This window comes from Eptesicus fuscus, chromosome 6 (assembly GCF_027574615.1).
Source record: "Eptesicus fuscus isolate TK198812 chromosome 6, DD_ASM_mEF_20220401, whole genome shotgun sequence".
Taxonomy (NCBI): Eukaryota; Metazoa; Chordata; class Mammalia; order Chiroptera; family Vespertilionidae; genus Eptesicus; species Eptesicus fuscus.
The window spans coordinates 285201-308835 of record NC_072478.1 but is presented as its reverse complement, the minus strand read 5'-3'; the positions used below and the strand labels follow the sequence as shown (position 1 = coordinate 308835).

General features: G+C 48.0%; 1 protein-coding gene across 6 annotated transcripts; it reads right to left on the bottom strand.

Moving 5' to 3' along the window:
- Positions 1-2843: 2843 nt before the first annotated feature.
- LARP7 (La ribonucleoprotein 7, transcriptional regulator) lies at positions 2844-20774 on the bottom strand. Of its 6 annotated transcripts, none has more exons than XM_054717072.1 (14): positions 20716-20774; positions 18595-18674; positions 15377-15607; positions 14782-14882; positions 14625-14708; positions 14374-14538; positions 14140-14233; positions 13712-14065; positions 13488-13632; positions 11852-12003; positions 10915-11033; positions 7933-8092; positions 7636-7727; positions 2844-3488 (listed from the first exon to the last, which is right to left on the bottom strand). In XM_054717072.1, the coding sequence occupies exons 3-14, from the start codon at positions 15576-15578 to the stop codon at positions 3408-3410; spliced, it is 1749 nt and encodes a 582-aa protein (XP_054573047.1). In that variant the 5' UTR covers positions 15579-15607; positions 18595-18674; positions 20716-20774; the 3' UTR covers positions 2844-3407. The 6 variants fall into 6 exon arrangements, with proteins under 6 accessions (XP_054573047.1, XP_054573045.1, XP_054573049.1 ...); XM_054717070.1 differs by lacking the exon at positions 20716-20774 and adding an exon at positions 20214-20441; XM_054717074.1 differs by lacking the exon at positions 20716-20774 and adding an exon at positions 20214-20441 and having other exon boundaries at positions 15377-15579.
- Between the last annotated feature and the right edge of the window lie 2861 nt (positions 20775-23635).

Below are 23635 nucleotides of genomic sequence, written 5' to 3'. Positions count from 1 at the left end.
TGCCATGATCTGGGAATTGAACCGGGACCTTCTGGCTCATAGGTCAATGCTCAACCCACAATCTTGGTGTATCGGGATAACGCTTAGCCAGCTGAGCCACCTGCCAGGGCAGTCATGTGCTGCTTGACGGGGGTGCTGGTACCCACATGTGTTGCTTTTGTGAAATCTTCACTGAAACTCTGAAGTCCAGTTCTCAGTGCACATGTACTCAGGAAGACACTGGACGGTAGCTGTTAGCACAGCTGCTGTTTGAGGATTTAAACCCTGACGCTTTATGCAGCTCAGTGATGAGCTAGGCTGTTTGGTTTAGCTGTGCATTTGCAATTAAAGGAACAGGCAGATGACTGACACACTTCTCCAGACTTCCTTTGGGGAACCCCACGCCCTGTTTTGGGGGTCTGATCGTGGTTCCTATTTAATGTCACAGGACATTCCCTTAGAGCTCCACCCCAAAACGAGCCATTGACAAGCTTACACCCCACCCCCATCCCACAGCGCACCTGAAGATCAGCCCTCCTCCTCTCTCCACACTGTTCTGCACCGGCGTCTCCGAGGGCATCAGCCTTCCAACCAGGCCTCACCCTCCTCTCCTCCCCTTTCGAGACTCACTTCTCCTCAAGGTTTCTCACCTTCTCTCAGACACCTTCTTCCTTCTCCTTAAACAGATGCCGTATCACTGTTGGTTTGATTAAACTGGTGCTTCCTATCTCCCTTTAAAATATTTTTGGAGATCTAGCCGGTGTGGCTCAATGGATAGAGCATTGGCCTGCGAACTGAAAGGTCCCAGATTCGATTCCAGTCAAGGGCACATGCCTGGGTTGTGGGCTCGATCCCCAGTGGGGGACTTGCAGGAGGCAGCTGATCCATGATGCTCTCTCATCATTGATGTTTCTCTCTCTCTTTCCCTCTCCCTTCCTCTCTGAAATCAACAGACATATATTAAAAAAATATTTTGTTGTTGTTTTTATTTCAGATAGGAAGTGAGGTAGAGAGAGGGAAACATCAGTGATGAGAGAATCCTTGATCGCTGCCTCCTGCACACCCCACACTGGGGATGGAGCCTGAAACCCGGGCATGTGCCCTGACCGGAATAGAACCCTGACCTCCTGGCTCATAGGTCGATGCTCAACCACTGAGCCACACCAGCAGGGCCTATCTCCCTTTGAAACGCTCATGAGCCTGACATTTGAAATATTCTCTCTCTAATCCTGATGCACCTGCTCCATCCCTTATCTTTCCTGCTCCATTTCCACCACCTCCCCAGCCGCAGAGCTTCTTTGCTGGGTCACACACACACACACACACACACACACACACACACACACGCCAAGCGCACGCTTCCTTTAGTGTTTCACACGTGCTGTTCCCTTGCAGTTAGGGGGTCAGTGCTCAGCTGACAACGGGGTCGCCTTCCGAGGAAACGCCTCTCCAACTGGAGTCCCGGTGAGTGTGCAGAGCACCCCTCCGGCACCACTGACCCGAGTACACCCACAGGCCTGTCCCCGGAGCCCCTCCAGGGGTGGAGCTCGCGTGGCTGCCCTGCGTCCCCAGATCCTCAGGCCCGTGAGCCGCCTGGGAACCTCACAGCACTTCCTTCCCGCCGCGCAGACCCCGCCCCTCACCAGGACTCGGAGGGCTTTCAGCGTGCCTGTGTGTGCCGGTTGCAGCAGGGCTAACTGACGTTTCCCTCAATTGAGAGAATTAAAGATGAAAGCATAAGCGAGGGGCTCCTCACCCTCCGCTCTTTAGCTTGTCCCTGGGACTTACCTAACAGCTGTACTTGTCACTCATCCGTTTACTGTTTACTGCCTCTGCCCGGACACAGCCCCAGAGGGACCGCAGCCGGGCCACGGAGACTTGTCTTGCCGTAAAAACGGCGGGGAGCGTTCAGAAATCTTACCTGATAAGCTCTCCAGCTTCTGTAGACTCTCCTAAGGGCCACTGAACTCCTGAAACATTCATTTACTACATTATTCTGGGCCAACGGGCGCGTATTTCGCCATAGTCTTCATAGTGTTTAGTAACTGAAAGACGAGACAGAGGCCGAAAACCAGGACTACAGGCCTCATCAGAGGGGAAGGACCCTGCCGGCTGCCTCAAAGGGGAGAGAGCAGCAACCGTGCAGGGGTGAAGACGCCTTTTGAGGGGAGGAACGGGAAGGGATGGGGCTTAGGGCACTCGGCACGCGCCGATTGGTGATTTCATGTAAGGCACCTGATTAGGCACTTAGGAATCGGGGGCTTAGGGTATCTGGCAGGTGCTGATTGGGGGTTCAGTGTACAGTCCATATAAGGTGCCTGGTTAGGTGCTCAGGAACGTCCAGGCCGCAGGTGCAGGTTACGTCATACTCCGCCCACCAGTTGGGGGAAGGGAGGATGGATCAGTAACTACTTTCAGGTCTCTCTCTGCCTCCAGCAGTGTCTGCTGGTTTTCCTTCATGGAGAGGCGAGTGGGTGAGTTGCCAGGACACCTCTGTGGTAGTAACGCTAATGTCGCCCCAACAAGAGGTGGCCCATGTCCTCGAGCTCTGACCACAGGCTCCTGTGATGTGTGAAGAGGCAGCCGGATGGAGGGCCATCGCTGGACGGAGCCGAAGGGACGGGGTTAGCAGCCCGAGGAGCGAGACCGGGCTGCGCAGGGCACGCCCTGACACCTGGTGGGAGCCTGGGAGACAGGCCTGGGAGTCCCTCGGGGAGGCCTCACGCGGATTCCTCCATTTCCTCCCCCGTGTGTGCATAACCCTTTAACGCCATCGGCGTGTATGGACGCAATTAAATTCAAAATATCTTGGCACGTGGGGATGGTTTCCGTTTTGGACGCGTGGCAGTCAACTGGTTAATTAATAGCGTTTGAGCATTTTATTTTTGTCTTCATTTATGGGATACAAACTCAGTACTTTTAAAATTTAACATTTTAATTGGAAACAGTTCATGTGGCCTGCTCAGTGGGAACACGAAGGGGCAGAGAACAGTGCACAGAACAAAAAGATCACACATCTGTCTGCACAAACCAGCCCGACATGACGCCCAGGACACTGGAAGTGGAAAAAGCTACAAAATGTTAAGGACAGTGAGAGCCTACACATTTTTTCTAAACTACATCTTAATGTAGTACTGATTTTTTCCGCACGTTGTTTTAGTAATATAAAAAAAATTAATGATAATGTTCAAAGCACTTACTAAATCAATGAGACTGATTTATGTAAGCATTTCAACAAATAGAATGTTTAATGAAAAAATGCTAGTATACAACGTACTTGTTTCTAGAAAAAAACCTTATTAACAAGTTATTTTAGGTAAATGTGGTTTAAAAAAAAACATTCATTAGGCATTACTAGCATAATAAAAATGGATTTCTTCAACAGTTCCAGCATCCAGCGAAATCTTAAGAGGTGAACCAAAATTTTTTCAATTATATTGAGAAAATCTAATATGTTTACTTGCTTGTTGAGTCTTTTCAAGTCTAATCTTTTCAGCTTTGGTGATTAACTATGGAGAAAGAAATCAGAAATTAGAATGTATCGGATACCTAAAAACAAACAAAATATAATTATGTCTAAAATATGTCACAACTATCATCAGCTTGAATAAAATACTTCCAAAAGGGGGAGAGGAAGACGAATGAGATAACTAGGCTGAGGCCAAATCCATCACAGAAAGAACTATCAGGTATGGTCTGGAGGTACTCAATCTTTCAGGTATCCCAAACCCTCCCACTTCAGTTCCAGATTAAGAACCATTTTTCAATTAAAAGGAGCCACACTCCATGCAGGCCACTCTGGTTACCTGCGGGTCAGGACCACCCTCCTGGCTGCTTCCTCCCCCGGTGCCAGTCCTGGCCACTAAGTCACTCCTTACAGGCTCTGTGGTCAGTCACGGCACCGTGCTCGAGAATCATGTGCTACTGGAACGAGACGGCGGACTTCCGGCAGAGTGCTCACACAAAGGTTTGCTTACAAATTTGAAACTAAAATCTCAAACACAGCCCTGGCTGGGAGGCTCAGCTGGTTGGAGTGTCACCCCATACACCCAAAGGTTGCAGGTTCAATTCCCAGTCAGGCTGCAAGTTCGATCCTTGGTCACTGCTGGGCAACCAATCGAAATCTCTCTCTCACACTGTTGTCTCTCTTTCTCCCTTCCGTTCTCTTGAAAACAAAAAATCAATAAAAACATCCTCGGATGAGGAAATAAATAAATGTATGTATATGTGTATATATGTCACAAGTATGGTCTGCTACTGAAAGTACTTATTATTCCAGAATACAAACACGTCAATATTTTCAAAGAAGGCATGAAGTTATGTGGCATGAAGATCATTTAAAATAAATATTCCAAAAGCTTTCTTTTTTAATCCTCACCAGAGGATTTTTCCATTGACTTTTTAAAAATTTAATATATTTTTATTGCTTTCAGAGAGGAAGGGAGAGGGAGAGAGAGACAGAAACATCAAGGATGAGAGAGAATCATGGATCGGCTGCCTCCTGCAAGTCCCCCAGTGGGGATCGAGCCCACAACCCAGGCATGTGCCCTTGACCAGAATTGAACCTGGGACCTTTCAGTTCACAGGCTGACCTCCCGACTGAGCCAAACCGGCTAGGGCAGCCATTGACTTTTTTTAGAGAGAGCGGAAGAGAGGGAGGCGGAGGGGGAGAGAGAAGCATCCCTGCGAGAGACACATCAACTGCCTGCCCCCCATGTGCTTGACTATGGCAGGGATCGAGCCTGGAACACAGTGCACGCCCTGGACCAGGAATCGAACCCTTGACCCTTTGGTGTACGGTCCGACGCTCTAACCACTCAGCAATACTGGACAGGGCCCAAAAGCTTTCTTTTTTTTTTTTTTTTTTAAATATATTTTATTGATTTATTACAGTAAGGAAGAGAGAGGGATAGAGAGTTAGAAACATCGACCAGCTGCCTCTTGCACACCCCCTACTGGGGATGTGCCCGCAACCAAGGTACATGCCCTTGACCGGAATCGAACCTGGGACCTTTCAGTCCGCAGACCGACGCTCTATCCACTGAGCCAAACCGGTTTCGGCCCAAAAGCTTTCTTGATAAAAACATTTAAAATATTTAGCTTTGGAAGAAATGAAAACCGTATTCTCATAAAAACACAGATTCTAACGAGTAATCAACCACCAACATAGTTTCTTTGAAGTGTCTGGTGACATGTGGCCATTGGCAGGAAGTCGCTTTAGGTTACCCAGAAAGCCTGTTCCTCCTGAGGCGAGGCAAGATGTAAACACTGTCCCTCCCAGGCGTTCTTCTCCAGCTTATGAACTATGCTCTTACCTGCGGGATGTCTCATCTATCAGTTGTGTGTAAGGAAAAAACCCATTTTGATCAAAAGCAACACAAAATTAAAAGAGGGAGGGTGAGTGGGTGGGAGGAAATCGACCAAAGACCTCTTATGTGTATGTCCATAACCCACGGACATGGACAATTAGGTGGTGAGGCCTGGAGTGGGGGCGGGGGCAGGTTGGAGAGGGTTAATGGGGGAAAAAGGGGACAAAGGTAATACTTTCAACAATAAAGATTAAAACATACTAAAACATCCTCTAAGAGCTAAAGGGAAGGAGAGAAGCCTCATTTTGTATCAGGTGCTCCAAGTGATGGCCCCATGCATGCCTGGCAGGGATCGGGAGGCCATGTGGGCAGCTCTCTCCGGCCTCTCACTGCCGTGAGCTCTTCATTGCATTTCTCCGCTCTAGACTCTTATTCGTAGGAATCCATGTGCAGCAGTAACATTTCCTTGGCCTCTTCCTTTCCTCTTTGCCTATGCCGACCAGGACTGAGGACACCGTCCCCACTGCCTGCACCACGCTGGGAAAACGAAGACCAGGGCTCACGGTAGCGCTTTTCTCTCTCTTGCAGACCCTGGGCTGTCAGTAGGTCTCTGTCTCACTGTCTGGCAAACCTTCTCGGAACCCTCAGCTCCCCTGACCGAGAGGCCTGCTCCAGCTCCCCAGCGGCACTGCCCCCGACCCCCGGGCCTCCTGGGAACCGGGCTCCCTTTGCCGAGGCCGCAGAGACGCCCGGGACCAGCCCCCCGGGTGTGAAGCCACCCGGGCCCTTGTCTACTCCGCACAGCACTGTCGCCACCCACTATGCGCCTCTCGGGGTGTGTCCTCAAGAGTGGCTAACACCAACGGGCACTGGAAAACATCAAGGAAATGAACGACCAAAAAAGGGGGCTGGCAAACTAATCATGGTCTAGCCACTCCTCTGAACAGCGACTGTGTGTGGCTCCTGTTCCGCTTAGGACAGAGCCCACTGGCTGCTTCCCTGACAGGAGCCGATGTGGCCCGCGGGGAGCAGGTAAGGGGGTTGGAAAAGAGCTGCGCTCCGGCCAGCCCTCGCTGGGCTCCAAGCCCATTCACAAAACGCACGAGTCGACCTTTTTCCTTGCCTCAAACTTAGGAAAATGGGGTCTTTCTGGAAAACCCCCCCCACTAATTCCTAGTTCTACAAACATAAAATTTAAATAAAATGACACACCAACTGGAAGATAAATATTATTTAACAAAGTGGTTTCATTTCAGGGCCTAGTTCAGGATTAGTGACTTTAACATTTAAATAGCCTCAAGCAGGCTTTCCAATTAACACCTCCCAGAGCTGAGCGCCCCCAGGAAGGAAGGGGGCCCCCTCGGAGCAGCTTTTGCCTTCAGAGACAGAATCACAAAGACCGGGGGGACACCTCCCCCCAAATCATCTACATTCCAATGAATGCGGGCGATGCTAGGCTGAGGAAAAACACTCGAGTTTTAAGTTAAGGAAAAAAGAATTCTGTAAATACGAATCCAAGCCATCACACCTGGAATACAGAAAGCATGACTTTTCAAGTGCTAACCAATGACCAAAGAATGTACATCTCTGTAGGTTTTTCTGATTTTTACAATATACGTTCAAACATTTTGATAATAGTAATTTAGTTATTATGTGCCCTGTTCTTTTCTAAGCACTTTAAGATGCACTAACCTTTACATGTATAATAATTTGTTTTAAAATAATAAGCTTGACATCTCACTAGAAACAATAATGATTTAATAAGTTACTCAGTGTCATTTAAAATAGCATTATTGAATAGGAAGCTTGCTTTAAATGATTTAATGTATTTAAAGTTGTTTATATCACTTGACTATCCAGAGAAAAGTAACACAGCTTATCACATTTAGAGAGCGACACGTATAAAGGCTCTCACTCTTATCTCTGGAGGCGCCTGTCCTTACAGACCACACTCCACAGACACTGTTTTTTACCTTAAGAGAATGTTTCAAGAATCACTTACCACCCAGCTGAAAACCCAGCAGCCAGAAAGCAGGACTGCTTTAAGTCAGCACACAAGTTAAAAAAAGAAAAAGGCCAAAGGGAAAACTCCAAATTAAAACCATGCACCCTCGTGGGGAAAATAATTCTAATTTTGTGTATCTCAAAATCTAGAGAATAAGTGTTCCCTCTCAACCTAAAGCTCAGTGCACGCCACGTAAACCCGCCACCTCCTGCAAAACCAGCACTGTTTTACCCCTGCACATGACTTGCAGAAGTGAGTCAGCCTTCGCAAAAGCTTAGGCTGCCCTCCAGCCCCCCAAGGCCAAGCAAAGAATAAGGAAACTAAATAAAATCAACCGGCTACCTTCTCAGTGCCTCTTTTCTTCTCACGAGGCTGGTTCAGTTTGGCCTGCCTGTCTACCAGAATCTTCTGCCAGTACCTCTGTTCATGGTCACCTGGAAAACACAGAACATGGAGCTCTGCACACAAGGGCACATAGGAAACACACTCAGGGCACCACGCTCTCCATCGAACTGAAGTTTAATGCTTTAAACTTGATGCACGCAAGAGCACAAAAAAGACTAGTTTCATTAGCCACACTCAGACAGCATCAGTCACCCCCAATCGGCTTGTTGAAAAGGAAGGTCCATGAAGTTTTACCAGAGAGAATCTCGAGTTTCCAGCAGTGCTTCTTTTTAATTTCCGCACTTGCGTGCATGACGGCTTGAGCATCCTCAGGAGACTTAAACCTCGCATGGCACTCGGTATCTCCTTCCAGCAAATCCACATACACAACTTCTGAGACGGCGGCCAGCGTGTCCTGCCGCACAGTAGAGACGGAATATGAATAAAAGGTCTCACACCGCGGCTAACATGCTCCCATGGCTATGTCAGGATGTGTTATGCCATCTGAAGCTTAAATGAGAACTACCCTACATTAAACATTTCTTCTGAAATATATACCAATGCTCTTAAAAACCTAACACGGACACACCTGAGAACCCACTCAACATCGCCTCTAATCATATCTTCCCTTACTCCACCACATCCTTCACATCTCCCCGGAGGGGAGACCTGTCTGGGGAGCACAGACGTGCAGCAGAGTGCACCACACCCTCCCGCCATCAACAAGAGGGGCGTCCTGTGTGGGAGCAGTCAGAATAAGGGCTGGGATTAAAAACAAAATAGAAAGAGCCTCCACGGACTGGGGAAGAGGTGTGTTACCCCTCACCTGTACACTTATGACTTCTGACTTAAAATATATATGAAAACATTCAACTTCTTATAACAACTCATGCAAAAAAGTTTCAGTGAACCTACACAAATTCTAGGTTCTTGAGTGGGTCTTTGAAAAATATAGCTCAAAAGCTCTTCCTCTTTGATGAAATACCTAAACAACCTCTGCTAAACAAGTCGTGTCACCCAAATCCAGAAGTTTCCCCACCTCGCCTGCTGGGAGGGCAAATTAACCAGATTCCTGCATTCACAGCAGGCTCCTCAGCAAACACAGGCGATTATGCAGGAATGTTATACCAGGTCTTAATTATCAGTCTCCATTCATGAAGCTAAACAAATAACTAAAGAGTCCCAGCCAAAAACAGGGCCTTATCCACCTCGTCCCCTTCAGTTCTGACCCAAAAATTCAAGCCACAAGTAATTGAGGTTACTTTTAGATGTTGGATTTTTAAAGTCTGATTTACACAGAACTGAGAAACACCTGAAAATATTACTTCATCATAGAATAAGAGAAAAGTGTATTAGTTAATAATGAAGCTTACATATATAAAAACCTGAGAGTCTGTAGAAACAGGAACTAAGTCTCAACTCATCCCATCCCTATCATCCCGCCTATCACACAAGAGGTACCTAATGTTTGCTAATTCAATAAAAAAAGAGAACCAATATACTTGTCATTCTCCCCATTTCTTTAGTTAACAGCACTAAATTTAGAGACTAAGCAAGAAAAGCAATCAGTTCCAAGTTGAAGAAGTTTGACTCTTCAATGGTAGCATAGCCACGTGACTGGTTTATGTGACTGGTTTACAGGAGTGCCTTCCAAAGACATTGACTCCACAGCCATCATAATGTCAGGGTGACCTCAGGACGACAATTAGCCTGGCAATCGTACTGGGCAAGGCACAAACCGCCACCACCATCCTCCTCGTTCAGGTTTGTTCAGCAAACTGTAAGTAACTAGGAACTTAATAGTTATTTTATGATTTCAATGATCATAAATGAAGAATTTGCAATCGATATAAATTTATGCTATGCGTTCCAAATAACAAACCAAATAATTTTTCTATTAAATCTTAATAGAAAAACCAACCAACTCAACCAGCTACACCAATCACAGCAGCATGTCCAAGCTCAGTCTTATCCCTGCGTGTGAAGTTCTCCCGGCCACAATGCTCTGCAAGCTGAGTGTCCGCGGGGGACTGCCCGCACCCTCACCCACAGCCCGGGAGAACCTCACCTAGGTGTCAGTGAGCTGCGGAATCTCAGGGAAGCGTTTACACCTGATCACAGGGAGCAACCTCAAAGGTTATGCAGGTAAAATGTGACTGGTATGAGGAGGAAAGCCAGTGTCAAAATGTAAATACGTTTGCTGTGTTACAGAAGGCTTTATGTCGTTTGAAAAGACCGTGTCTCACCTAATTGGGTGGCAGGCTAAGGGTAAAGAATATATGGGACTGCCTCCCAAAAGAACATATGAACAAGAGAGAAATATTGCTGTACTGGTGTACAAAAGGCTGTTGGTAAATCACAGAAAGTGAAAAAAGGAGACAGATGTCAAACAGTATTTGCAATGTAAATTATGTAGAACTCCGGGTATATTTGCACATGCATGCAAAACTTCTGTAGTTTTTCAAAATACTTTCCACTTTTCTGTAATTGTTTCAAATTTCTTAAACAATCGGCATGGATTGAAAATATTAAAAAAAAGTTAAACATAAAATTAAAGAAAAGGCTTTTTTTCAAAACACACTACATTTCTTTCAGGAAAAAAAAAAGTTCTATTTCAATTCATTAACAGACAAAAATAAACTAAATTCATGCAAAGAAAAAAAATATAGATATTATCTCTTTTATTCCAAAACAATTTTGACTTCAGGCAAAAGAAAATTGAGGTGTCTGTTGAAAGCTGAGTGCCAATGGAAACAAATCACCAATTCTCTAGTTTGTTCCAAAACCTGACAGCAGATGCTTAGGATTTTAAAGTAATTTCAGAGCCTCCATTGCTGAGGGACTCTTCAGCACACGTGGCCCTCCTCCTAAAACCCGCTTCTCTGAGAACAAAAGCCCGCCAGGAGCCCGGGGAAGCGCTCTGCTGCCTCCCGCCTCCGTTAAGGAGGACAGAGCGGCTGCCTCAGCCCACGGCCGCCGGCCAGAGCGCCGTGGACACAGACACTGCCCGCCTCCTGCAGGAGGATGTGCACACAGCACTGGCCCCCCCCCCCCCCCCCCCAAGAATTCAGTCTCTGGACTCTGCTTTGGTCACATTTCAGTCGCTCTGGAATCAAACCTGCAAGGACTTGCCCACAGAGAACAGGCTCTAATGGGATTGGCTGTGTTTTCCGAACGCCACCCATTGTCACAGGGAGTCCAGAGGAGAGTACCAGCAGCCGGGACCCTCAGGCTCACCCTGACGAGCTTCCTGCCGGGCAGAGGCTCCGGGCTGACGATCTTCACAATCACGCCCGCCGTGAACTGCGGCCCCGCCGCCTGGGCCTTCTCCGGGGGACGGCCCTCCTCACTGCTCGCTGCTCATCAGGCAGAAAAAGACCAGAAAGAACTATCACACTTAGTCATTTAACACTTGGGCCTCTTTACACCGACATCATTGTTTCTTAGGCTACTTAAGTAATTTCCTTAATTTAAAACTTAATTGTAACCTAATTTATGTAATTAAGGAAGTTATACATTGTAGATCATTGGGGCTCAGAATAGGCCTCCCTGACAAAAATCACACTGCTTATTGCAGATTACCATGAAATAAAATACACAACTGTAATTACTGTAAATGCAAACTGTTACTTTTATAACACTTGTAACATCTTCCCCCCAAAATGCCCATTTTCCCTGAACCAAAAAACAAAAAGTACCTAATAAAAGTAGATAAACAGGCATGGAATACTATAGAATATTCTATATAATAATTCAGATGTGAAAATTAATTTTCATTATAGGAATTTTAACATATATCCTAATATAAATTTCCTAAGAATCTTATTTTGTGTTATTTCTGCTTGTGGTTAATACTATGAAATAAATTTACAAGTGTGAAATTACAATCTTTGTAATTAAATTACAAACTTAATTCATGAAGTAGATACTCATTACTAAATCTAACAATGAGAACTAGAGAAAATTTAAATAACTGATTAGAAAACATACTGTTTAAATGAGCCCTTCAAATGTTCTTATATCAAGAATAAGTCTCACTTCTGAATAACTTGCCAAATGAGTAATTTCTGTAATGATTATTGTATAATTAAGTTTCCAAAAATTAAAGTTAAGCCTATAACCCCGAAATAGTATTTTAGTGTATAATAAAATGTTACAAAAACTATCATTTTACTTTTTTCATTTTTCAGTCCAGACTTATTAGTTACTCCATGATCTATTTCCATTTCTGACTCCGATTTTATTTGGGATATTGTTTTTTTTAAAGAAGCCATACTGGCTTTTTGCAGGGCTAAATACTCTTTTTTCAAGTCCATCCATTCACTCCTGTAATAAAAGAAAAGTACATGAGAAATAACAGATGGTTAGGGATGTCCCCTCACAATGATTCCGAGTTCACATCACCCAGCAAGCAGGCAAAGGCAGGGCGCAGGCCAGCACCCAGATGAACCGGCTTCAATCTGCCAGGTCAGTTCCTGAGTATACTTCAATGCTGTGAACTTTTGGAAATGAAGGTTCTGAATTAATTAACTGATAACATTACTGAAACAGTTGTCTCTGGGGGAGAAGGATGGACTGAAATTTAAAGGTGACTTGCATTGCTTGTTAAGCTGCTCCCAATTTCAGAGGTCACATTCCTTAGTATTCACTGGAATGACAAGGAATTCCTAAGAGGGAAAAAGCACCCCTGGAAGCAACCTATTTACATGCATTTAACCTGTGGACGCTTCCTCAACCGGCTGGAGCTCCTCCAGAGAGGAACACAATGGCCCTCTGGCTCCGGGAAGCGCTCATTGTGAGCCCTAATCTCCGCCATCAAACACGCAGATAGCAGAGTTTAAGGAGGAGGAGATCTGCTGGTGATGGGTTTAGCTGTTAACATTGGCATCTGTATACTTCAAAAAAAAAAAAAAAAAAAAATCCCAACCCACCCAGGATCCTACCTTCCCAAGCTGAGTCATTAGAATAACAAAAGGCCCTTAATGACTCCCTAAGATAAAGGCAGAAGGAATGCAGAGCCAAGGACCCTATAAATACAGGAGCTCCAAGTCCTCTTAGCCTTCCCAGGAGGACAGGACTTTGGGACAGCTTTCTTCTGAAAGGTATGCCGTGTGCTTTGTCCCCCTTGGCTCCCACCCAGCGTCCGCGGGCTCCCTTCCACTTTAACATGGGAATGCTCTCTGTGGCCTACGTAGTAAGTGCTTCCATGTTTTAGTACAAGTGAGTCCAATGACCCCTCCGCGGCCACACAGGAACCCAGTCTGTCTCCAGAGGCCACGGGGACTCCTCTGCTTTAACCTGGAGGCACCTGCTGTGTGAAGTAAAAGTAAGTGCTTCCATGTTTCAGTGGAGGTGTCTCCAAACCCACACCGTTCGGGGCCGGATCTGTGTTCTAGACCCACTTTACAGGTTAAAGCCAGGTCCGGTTGGCAAGGTTCTCCAGGACTGGGCTCCCCACCACTTAAACGTGGACGTACTTGCTTTGGAATCAAAGAAGTAAGTGCTTCCATGTTTCAGTGATGGTAAGTCTTGCTGTGCATTTTCCCGAGCCCACAAGCCTGGCCTGCCGCCTGGTGTCTGAGCGAACCCTCACATCTCTAAGGACACCCACCACTTCAACATGGAGGCATTTGCTGGACAGACGGAAATAAGTGCTTCCATGTTTTAGTGTGGTTGTTGCTTTGTACCCATCCGTCCTGCTGTGCGCAGACCCGGGCGCAGGCCGTGACTGTTGCTAACATGCAACTCTGTACACAAGCTGGAATTGCACTTTAGCAATGGTGACGGCCGGCGCCGCCCCCGCCACTCACTTGGACAGCACGCGCAGGGGGATGACCTCCTCCCCCATCTTGTGCCGCTCCTTGTGCTTCTTCTTGTGCTTCCGCTTGGCTTTTAGGAGCGACCCGTCTTTTATGTCTCCCGCTTCCTTTTCCTCTTCCGTGGAGACTTCTACCTCTTTAAGAAGAACACAGAAATCAGGTGTCAAAATCGACTGTATTTGTGGAGCCCTGACCGTAAGCGAAGCCAGAAGTACCTTTGTTTTCTTTGGACACTTGGGAGGCCTTTTTCAGGTTGTCTTTCTGGGCCGTTTTCCTGACTTTGGACCTGGGAGCCGGGCACCCTGCGTCCTCGGAGCTGCTTCGCTTCCTCTTCTCTGCTCGCACCGGAGGTAAACCGGCCGCTTCAGCTCTGACCCGCTTTTTTTTTTTCTTTGAGGGTGGCTTTTGGGGTTCAGCGCCCTCCCCTTCGGAGCCGTCCGACGTGGCCCTGGGCTCCTTCACCTCACCGGCGCTGCTCTCCTTGCCCGTGTCCACGGGTGCCTCTTTGGCCTGGCCGCTGTCTTCCTTCTTCGCCCGGCCTTTCTTCTTCTTCCTCTTTTTCTTTTCTTCTGTAACAATGCTACCATCAGCTTCCACCTGACTGCATGCACACCCACTTACAGTGTGTTACTCAAACACTCACCCGCTACTCCCAGGGCAGGAATGGGCTTGTTTTTCACTGTTTTAGGAAATATCCCAGGTTTCCTTGGTGCTTCCTCTGGTGGGTTGTTAAGAAACTGAAATGAAACCAGCAAAAATTTTGTCTAATTAAAACGCGTGATCATTTTCTTTTGCTAACGGTTTTCCTTATAGGTTCTGGTAAAACGCGTGATCATTTTCTTTTGCTAACGGTTTTCCTTACAGGTTCTGGACCTACCTCAATAGCTTTTGCTGCCTGTTCTTTTGTCTCAAATTCCACAAAGGCAAACCCCTTCGGGTCTCCCGTAGACTTGTAGTGTGGGATGCTCACGTAAACGACATTGCCACATTTGCCAAACACTCTCTCAATCCAGCTGTGATTCACATTTTTGGGAAGTAACTCCTACAATACATTAGTTACACTGTTAATAATGCTTCTCTCCTTACTCATGGTCACCAGTGTTTACTTGTATTCCAGAACAGGCTTACCACGTACACGGTCCGCTCATCCTCATCCTTGGGTCTCTCCCCCAGAGGCTGCTTCCTCCTGATCCTGGTGCCTTCCAAGTCCAGCTGCAAAGCACACCGTTAGTGGGCTGGAAGTCTGTGTGACTGCGGGAACTTAGGGGATAGAAAACAACCTTACCTCTACAACAGCTGAACTCTTCAGTGCTCTGGCTATTAACTTTTTGTCCGTGGTCAATTTTTTCATTTTGTTAAAAGACACCAGAAGTGATATATCAACATCTAATAAAAATGTAAAAGTGAGCATAAATGAAATTTCAAACGAGCCTGTTACAGTCATGGTTGAAAATCCCTGTCCCATTAGAATTCTTACACGCCTCCTTTGAAAACTAATAAAAGTTTATGATTTTGTAATATGTAAAATGTCTCTAGTGCCTGTCCATCTCAGCACTGAAATACACTTGGTGAGTGAATTAATTGGTTTTTTAGAATGACTTCTTACAAAGTCACTGTCCATGTTTGTCTACACCCTCTGTACCTCCCCATCTCCACTTACTTTTTAAGTCTAGTGTGCACATTGTCTAAAATATAGTGTATATAGCAGAGTATATACACCATACATAAAACAGTAATACTGAAGAACAGTGTAAGTAAAACAGTACACAAGTACACACCAATAATACAAACACACTATTTCAGAGGTAAACAAGTTAGTACTACTATCAAAGGCAGTGCAGCTGAAAATCTGGTCCCATTATAAACGGAAGCAAACTTACATCCATCTCTAGATTTTTCTATCTGCTCTCGAAGAAATCTATCCTTGTGAAGATTTGCATCTCCAAACCAGAAGTCTACTTGCTTGGTGATATCTGCAAGCACCTGTTTCACTCGAGACCGCTTCTTTTTCTCTACCTCTTTTTTGTTTTCAGTACTTTCCTCTTCCATCGCCTTCTCTTGTTTTCCTCTTTCAGTTTCCATTCTTGTGAATTAAAGGTAAATATGTAAGTCTGGTAATAGAAAAAGTTAATCAGTTGAATAAACTTTCATTGGCTGGCAGTTCATTTAAAAATTTTTAGCTTTAGAATATCTTGCTTCAGACATCGTAGGTCATAGCTTTACTGTTTAGGCCTTTTAAACTGCAGGACTAGATTATTCTATATAAAATCTTTATCACTTAGCTACACTTTAAGTCACTAAGTGAGAGTGTAAGATTAAGGAACTCAGACATTTCATCTCAACAGACCTCAAAAATTTACATTTTTAGATACAACCTCCAATGAAATAGTTGATTCCTGATTTTGAATTTTTAAAATATTTATTTCTCTTCACTCTCAGCAGAACTTAACAGGTAAGCTGTAGAATCAGCCCTTTTCAGGTGACCATCCCATCCCAGTATTTACTTCTTGGGCACCAATTCCCAACCCCCTCCTTGCCTCCTTTGCCCCGGGGGCTCCGCCTCCGTCCTTGGCTGCTCTGGCTCTGAAACACACCCCTAGGCAACATGGCTTGCTCCCTCACTTGCTGAAGTCTTGTTCAAATGCCTCTTCAGTGAGGGCTCCTTCCACAACTATATTTAAAACCGCAAATTTCTCGACAGTTTGTCTCCCCACCCTTACTGCCCATTGCACCCAGTTTACCTGTTTGTTCTGTACCCTCCCTAGAGTGTGGATGGAGGAAATTAGTGCTTTTTGTATTAGTTACTGATGCATCCATCTCCAGTCCCTGGCACATAAGAGTCACTCAAACGTTCATTGACTGAATTTTGTCTTCTTAACGAAGTCACTACAGGTACTTGCACACAAATGATCACACGAGCAAAGGCTTACCATTGGGTCTGGGATGAGGCCGGCCTGCCTGAGAACAACCAGGCTCACATAAGATGCTTTCCTCACGTCTCTTTAGCCCCTCTCAGCTGGCATGCAGGCCTTGGGCCTACATGACCAGAATGATGTAATAGATTGGAGGGTAAAGGGGGGGCTAAAGCTTTCATGTACCAGAGTAACCTCAACACTTTGGCCTTTATCTGTGGAAGTCACAGGTCTGTGGCAGGTGAGGGCCAGTGGATGTGGGTGCAGTGCTGGACTGGGGAAGTGCTGGGCGGGCAGGCCTCCCTGAGGCAGGAAAACGCTGCCCCTGCTCTATGTGCGGCCTCTGTGCCCTCCTGTAAAGCTCAGTAAACGAGGCACCAGGTGGAAGCCCATTTGCGCCTCCGTCTCAGCAAGGACCTGTCCCTGAGGGCAGCAGATGCAGTGACAGCAGGCAGAGCCCCCTTCATTCTCCAAGGTCAACAAGAGAGAACTCGCACTCTTACAACAGGCTTCCTGGAGCAGTCAGCCAAGTGTGGATTTTAACGCAGACATGTAAGTATTAATTTCCATGATGCCAGCATCACACCAAGATGGAGCTCCAGGTCAGAACTGGTCATCGGAAACAATCAGGTGTCCTCGCTGCAGCCTCGCCCCTCCCCTGGTGCCGCCCCTGGGACCTCCCCTGCCATTCCGGTGACACTGGGACACATCAGATCCACGTCTGACCCTCAGCAGCTGGAGGTGAGGATTCCCTGAGACCACTTTCCTCGTGCAGTTTCCTTTTCTGGCCCCTCCCCCTGCCCTCCTTGGCTCAGCTGGGCACCCTTCTGACTCACACGAATCCTTTCCCAGGGTCCCCGCTTTAAGCTGCTTGACTGTATGCTGACAGTTTACAATCTAAATTCTCCAGCCCTTACTTCTCCCCTGAGCCCCCCATTCTAATATTCAACTGTCTGTGCGATGTCTCTACTTGTTTATCCGAACTACATCTCAAGTGTACAATGGGAAAAATTAAACTCAAGTTTTAACAAACTTATGTTTTGTCTAGTGTCCCATACCTCAGAAACCCAAGTAAGAACGGCAAGAGGGCAAAGCCCTGGAATTGTCCTAATCCTTCTCCTCACAGCAAAGACAACTCCTCAGCATCAGGACCCCAGGGCCAAGCCAGCAGGTGCCCTGCCTGAACTACATGGGGTGCCCAAAGGCCCGCTTCTGCCTCCTCCATTGGCGCCGACCCCCGGACAACAGCAGACAAGCACCTAAGTCTGGAAAGCAGGGCCTGTCCACCTCCGGCACAAAACCCTCCAGACTTCAGGTCACACCCGGAATAAACCCACAGCCCGCACGGGGTGTCTCTCCAACTTCATCTCTCACAGCTGCTTCCAGCAGGCTCATGGCAACCAGGACATGGGGCTGAATGGCGAAGGCCATTTCCACCTCAAGGCCTGCACATCCACAGGTATTACTTCCCGGTTCATTCCGGTCCCTGCAAAGGTCACCTGCTCAGAGGCTTTCTCTTCAACCAAATCTAATATATTCCCTCCCTTCTAACCTTAACCCTAACACAACCCCTGTCACCACTTTCAATCCTGTCTCCTCTTAGCACCACCTGGAATTTACAATCCTGTCTGTCTCCCACAGACTGAAAACACTGTCACGGCAGGGACTTGAGCTTGGCCACAACCTATGCGTCTGCTGAATAATTAAATACTGCATTTTAAAGGATTTTACAAACCGTCAAGTGTTCAGCATAACAAATTCTTTTTGTAGGGGTGGGGCAGAATTATAAGTAAAATTCAAACGAAGTCTGTGCTTATCACTACAGCAGGATCCAGGGCTAACTTCCCTTTCTGAACAAACTAGAAATTACAAAGGGCAGGTCACCAGCTCTCCAATTCCTCTGCTGTCAAAGCCGCCATCTGAGGAAGAAGCAACAGATCTGCACAAGCACAGAAAGTCACAATTCTCCCAGAAACCAGACTTTTCCCACCATCCTCGTATCTCAGCCCAGAGAATCTCCTTCATTCCTTCTCCTAAGGATTCATATTTGGGCTTGGAGAATCAAGTCAAACTCTGCCTGGGTACATAATACATGCCTGCAATTGTACTCTGTAGACAAACAAACATGCCTTCACTTTAGAGGAAGCTATGGATTAAACAGAAGGCAACAACCTGGGACAACTTACCGTCCCTACACATCGGCTGGGGAAGACCAGAAGTCCCACAGTCAGACTTGCTTGATCTCAAGGCCCACTTGCTCACCATCCTGGGATAACAAACAGGTGTGCTGTCACAGCCATCCCATTCCAAATCATTATCTTTCCTACTCAGGCCTGTTCTTCTTACTTAAGGATCCATAGTCTGCTGAGTTAATCAGCCAAACTATTTACTAGCTGTGTGGGTTCTGAGCAAGTTACCTCACTCTCTCTCTAGGAGCAATATAAAATGTGGATAAAAACCATACCTATGTAGTAGGGTTTTATGAAGGTTAATCAAAATAGCGTATACATGCCCTAGCCGGTTTGGCTCAGTGGACAGACCATCGGCCTGGGGAATGAAGGATCCCGGGTTCAATTCTGGTCAAGGGCACATGCCTGGGTTGCGGACTCAATCCCCAGTGGGGGCATGCAGGAGGCACCTGATCAATGATCCTCTCATCACTGATGTTTCTCTCTCCCTCTCTTCCTCTCTGAAATCAATAAAAATGTATTAAAAAGTGTACATAAAGCACTTCAAATTGCTGCTACATAGCACACACTCAATAACATGGAACCGTTATCGTTTAGCAATCTGTCCCCATGTCCTAGCAATGCGGCCAGGGGAACGGCTCTCATGTGCATCCCGTGTTCTCAGCAACCACGGTCACCGTAACAGGGACCAGTTTATGAAGTCCTAACGGCGTCCGTTCTTCCCAGGAGCCGTGCAACTAAAACGCACTTCTCAGGGTGACTTGGATGTTAAAACCTTCACTCGAAATTCCTTAGCACCATCTTACAGCAGAACATGTATTTTCCAAACACCGTTAAATGAAGCGGTGACAGCTAACCGGCTTCTACACAGCTTTAAACAAGGAATAAAACTTGACAGCGCCAATCAGTTCACACAGATTATTTTGACTCCTCACAATCCCACAAGCGGTTTCCTCCAACTTCTTGTTACAGAGGCTTGAGGCTGAGACAGGACATAGCTCAGGGAGTTGGGGAACCGCCCCACTTCGCCTCCTGCCCCCACGTCTTCAGTCCATGTTCCGGCTGGAATTGGGAGGCGTTTAGGAATTCTTGGGAATCCCATGAACTTCTTACATGATACATTTTAATGAAAAGGTAGTCACTAGTCTTGTACACATACAAAGTGAACACGTGTCCACGATTTTTAAGTAATTAACCTGGGAACTAGTTAAGTGTTAAAACCAGTTCAAAGGAAAATTAAAAAACCAGATGCACGAATATAAGCAGTCTATCTGAAGGCGGCAGTAAGTTCGTTAACTGATGCAAAACTGGTCAGGGCAATAACTGCAGAATGAGCTGCAAGGCCCACTCGCGGCACAAGTCACCCAGCGGCAAAGCGGCCCAAGGAGAACGAGGCAGCCAGGCCCGGGAAGAGCACTGGACGAGACAGCCAGCATTTTTCTCTCCAGGCCATTCCAAAGGCTCACAGTTTTGGCTGGCAAATTCTGCACAGTGTTTAGACACCTGCAAGCATTTCCCCGGGGAGGCCCATCCATGGCCTGGATGGTTTTTAAGGGAGATGGTGCGCTCAAAGGCTGAGCACCCCGGCCCCGAGCCCGGGCGACCCGCCTCCTCACCCTCGGCTCAACTTCCAAGGCCTGGACCCACCCCCGGGTCTGCGGCTGCCCCGCGGGGCGCCGCCCTCGGACCCGAGTCGGCTCCCCAAGCAGGTGCGCGAGGGCCCCCGGTTCCGCACGCAGCGCTCATGAGGACTAGGGCCCAGGTCCTGGGGAAAAAAGGACTGGGTTAGAAGGCACGGGTCCTCCCTCCCGTAATCCTAGCGCCCAAAGCTCAGGTCCGAGACACAACGTAACTTCCGCGTGCCCCACCCTCGCCCCTCCGCACCGAGGCCGCCCTTCCGCGCCGACTCCGCGCGTGCGCACTGACGGGCTCGAGGGGAGGCGGGAAGGGGGCGGGGAGGCGGGAAGGGGGCGGGGCACGAGGGCGACAGCCGGCAGGGCGCGCGGACCTCAGCTCCCCTCGGCGGCCCCAGAGTCCCCTCGGAACTTACTCCGTCCAGTCTCCAAAATACAGGCCAGAGCCTGCGCCCTCCAGCCCTTTCCGTCTCCCGAAACTCACAGTGGAGGATGTGAAGCGTCATAGGACGCGCGACACGGGTCTCCGGGCGCCTCCTAGACGCTCCGAGGCGCAGTGCGTCGCTACGTCTCTGGCGTGCGGCTCGCGGGGCGGGGCCTCGGGGCACGCGGCCAATGAGGAGTTGGATTGGCGGGCGGAGTCGGCGGCGCGAGCGGAGCGTTGGGCCGGCGCTATTGGTGTCCTGGGGGAGCGACGTCACGACGTTTGGCGGGAGAATTGGAAGCGGGTTTTGCGTTGGGCTTGGGAAAGGCGGACGGTTCCCGGCTTTCCGGGACTGAGGGCGCGGAGCCGAGGCGGCGTCCCTGATCTGGGGAAGGGACGAGAGACCGCCCCCGAGCGGACGGTGAGGACGCCCTGCGGCCGGTGGTCCCGGGTCTGCAGTCCCCGGATGTCTGAGGTGGGAGGGTCCGTCTGCACCGTCACCGGTTACACAGGGTCTCGGCCAATGAAATGGGGCTTCTCCTTTTTGTGATGTGGCTTTTTAAAAAAAATTGTAGTTTTGGGGTTTTTAAAATATATATTCCTTATTGATTTCAGAGACGAAGGGAGAGGGAGAGAGAAACATGAGTGATGAGAGAGAACCATGGATCCCATGGATGGGCTGCCTCCCGCACGCCCCCCAGTGGGAATAGAGCCTGCCACCCGGGCTAGTGCCCTGACCGGAGTCCACCCCTGACCTCCTGGTTCATAGGTCGAAGTTCAATCAGGGCGCCACACTGGCGGCGGGATGTGCGTTCTTGACCGGACATTGGGTGCGTGGCTCTGACAGCTGATAGGTTGGGGAGGAAGACCCCAAACCGGCCGCCATGTCCGAGCACAGCCACGGGGGCGTGCAGGCCGCCCTCACGTCTGTGGTCCTCGGAACGCGGGTCCCCTAACCCCTGGGAACCTCACCAGCGGGGCGGCCTTGAAGTCGCCGGCAGGCAGATGTGGGTAGCCGGCCTGCCGGGACGGCCCTCCTGCACCGCCCCTGCGTAGTGCGCAGGATATGGGGCTTATGTTTCTGAAAGGCCTGTGTCCTGTCCCGAGAAGAGGCCATGGAGCAAGTGTTTGTCTCCCCCCCTCCCCCCAGCAGTTGTAAAACCCAAGTCAGACGGCCATCTTCCGAAAACCCTGCCGGGGCCTCGTGTCTTCAGGGGGAGTCCAGGCCACGCAGCCTAGCAGACGGGCCTCCGAGTCCTCCTGTGCCCCTCTCTCAGGCCCCTCTCTGCGCCTGTCTTACCCCTGATCCTTAAAGGTGCTCCTGGGAGTCCCTGCATCGCGCCTCGCTGGCTTCACGGGCCTTGTCCGTGTTGATTCCTGTTTGGAAAAACCTGCCCTGCTCTTCCCTGGTTAGTGGTGATTTCAGAGGACAGCTTGACATTGCGTTCTGGGAGCCTTGTTTGATGCCCTAGCCCCCATTCCTGTCACATTTACTTATTTATTATTTTACTTTTTAAATACGTTTTTGTTTATTTCAGAGAGAGAGAGAAAGGGAGAGATAGAAAGATCAATAATGAGAGAGAATCATCAATTGGCTGCCTCCTGCACACTCCACAGTGAGGATGGAGCCAGCAACCCAGGCATGTGCCCTTGACCGGGACTCGAACCCAGGACCCTTCAGTCCACAGGCTGATGCTCTATCCACTGAGCAACACCAGCCAGGGCCACCCTTTTTTTTTTTTTAAACAAAAGCAAAGTTTTATTACAGAAAAGCTCCCTGCAGCAGGGAGGGGACCCAAGAGGGTTGCCTGCCTGTCACATTAAAAAACTGTTTATATTTTTATTGATGTCAGACAGGAAGGGAGAGAGAGATAGAAACATCAATGATGAGAGAAAATTATTCATTGGCTGCCTCCTGCACGCCGCACACGGGATCTAGCCCACAAACTGGGCCTGGGCCTGACCACTGAGCCACACTGGCTGGATTTCTTCATGTTAGGAATAGTGTTTTGTTCATTTTACTCTGGCACCTAGTAAGAGCTAGATAAACGTATCTGATTTATAAGTAATGTGTAGGCGGTCTGTTTTACATGTGTAAATGAGAAATGGAATCCAGAACCGCACGCAGATCGCAGCTTTACGGACCCCCTCCGAGGGCTTTTAGGGCCGGTGCGCAAACCAGCGTGCATCCCTAGCACCCGCAGGGCTTCTCCAGACATTGCGGGGGCCTGACCCCACACTTCCTGTTTACTAAGTCGGGTGGAACCCACGAGTTTGAATTTCTAGTTTCCAGCTGATGCTGTCGGTCCAGGGGTCATGGCTTTGCAACCAAGGCTTTAGGGAAAAAAGTAATATTCTTTTATCATCTCTAGTCACTTCTTCGCCAGCAATGATTTTAGATTTCCAAGTTTGCCCACAGTAACAATTTTATCCCGTGGCATGGGATAATTACAGAACTCATTGCAGCGGCATTGAAAAGACCTTTTTCCTTGCAGAGGAATTACGTGTATCTGGTCTTGGATACTGGAATGTTGGCTGAAAGATGTCAGAGGAAGCATGTAAAACACAAGGGGGCCCTCTTGTGGTGAAACTAAAACCCAGGCTCCTTTTACCAGGACCCAGTGCGGCGGGGAATCCTTTCTGATACATGTAAGGCCCTGGGGAGAACGGGTGCCGACTCCTCAGCACTTCATTTCTGCTTCGTTCCTCTGGCCTGACACATTCCTTTCCCACGGTGTGGTATCACCGTGTCCTCGGTGGCAGGTAATTTGACTGCACCTGTGTTTCCCTTGATAGTTACATAGTCTTAGAACTCAAATTCCTCTCTTGGGTCAAGAATTTGTGAGGAAATTGTATTTGATACTTATTCATTTCATCAGGGTTGAATATTCTTTGTCATTTTTCAATTTAGGTGTTATAAATAGTTGAATAACCACTGATTATTTCTGGACCTGACTGGTTTATAACTTCAGAAGAAACA

Bases quoted from the DNA above. Each gene is read 5' to 3' on its own strand.
- LARP7 (XM_054717072.1), bottom strand. From the start codon at position 15,578: ATGGAAACTGAAAGAGGAAAACAAGAGAAGGCGATGGAAGAGGAAAGT. The intron at 14,066-14,139 runs GTGAGTGTTTGA...GCATTGTTACAG, and splicing joins TCCTGCCCTGGGAGTAGCGG to AAGAAAAGAAAAAGAGGAAG. The intron at 3,489-7,635 runs GTAGCCGGTTGA...CTTTCTCCATAG, and splicing joins AGAAAAGAGGCACTGAGAAG to TTAATCACCAAAGCTGAAAA.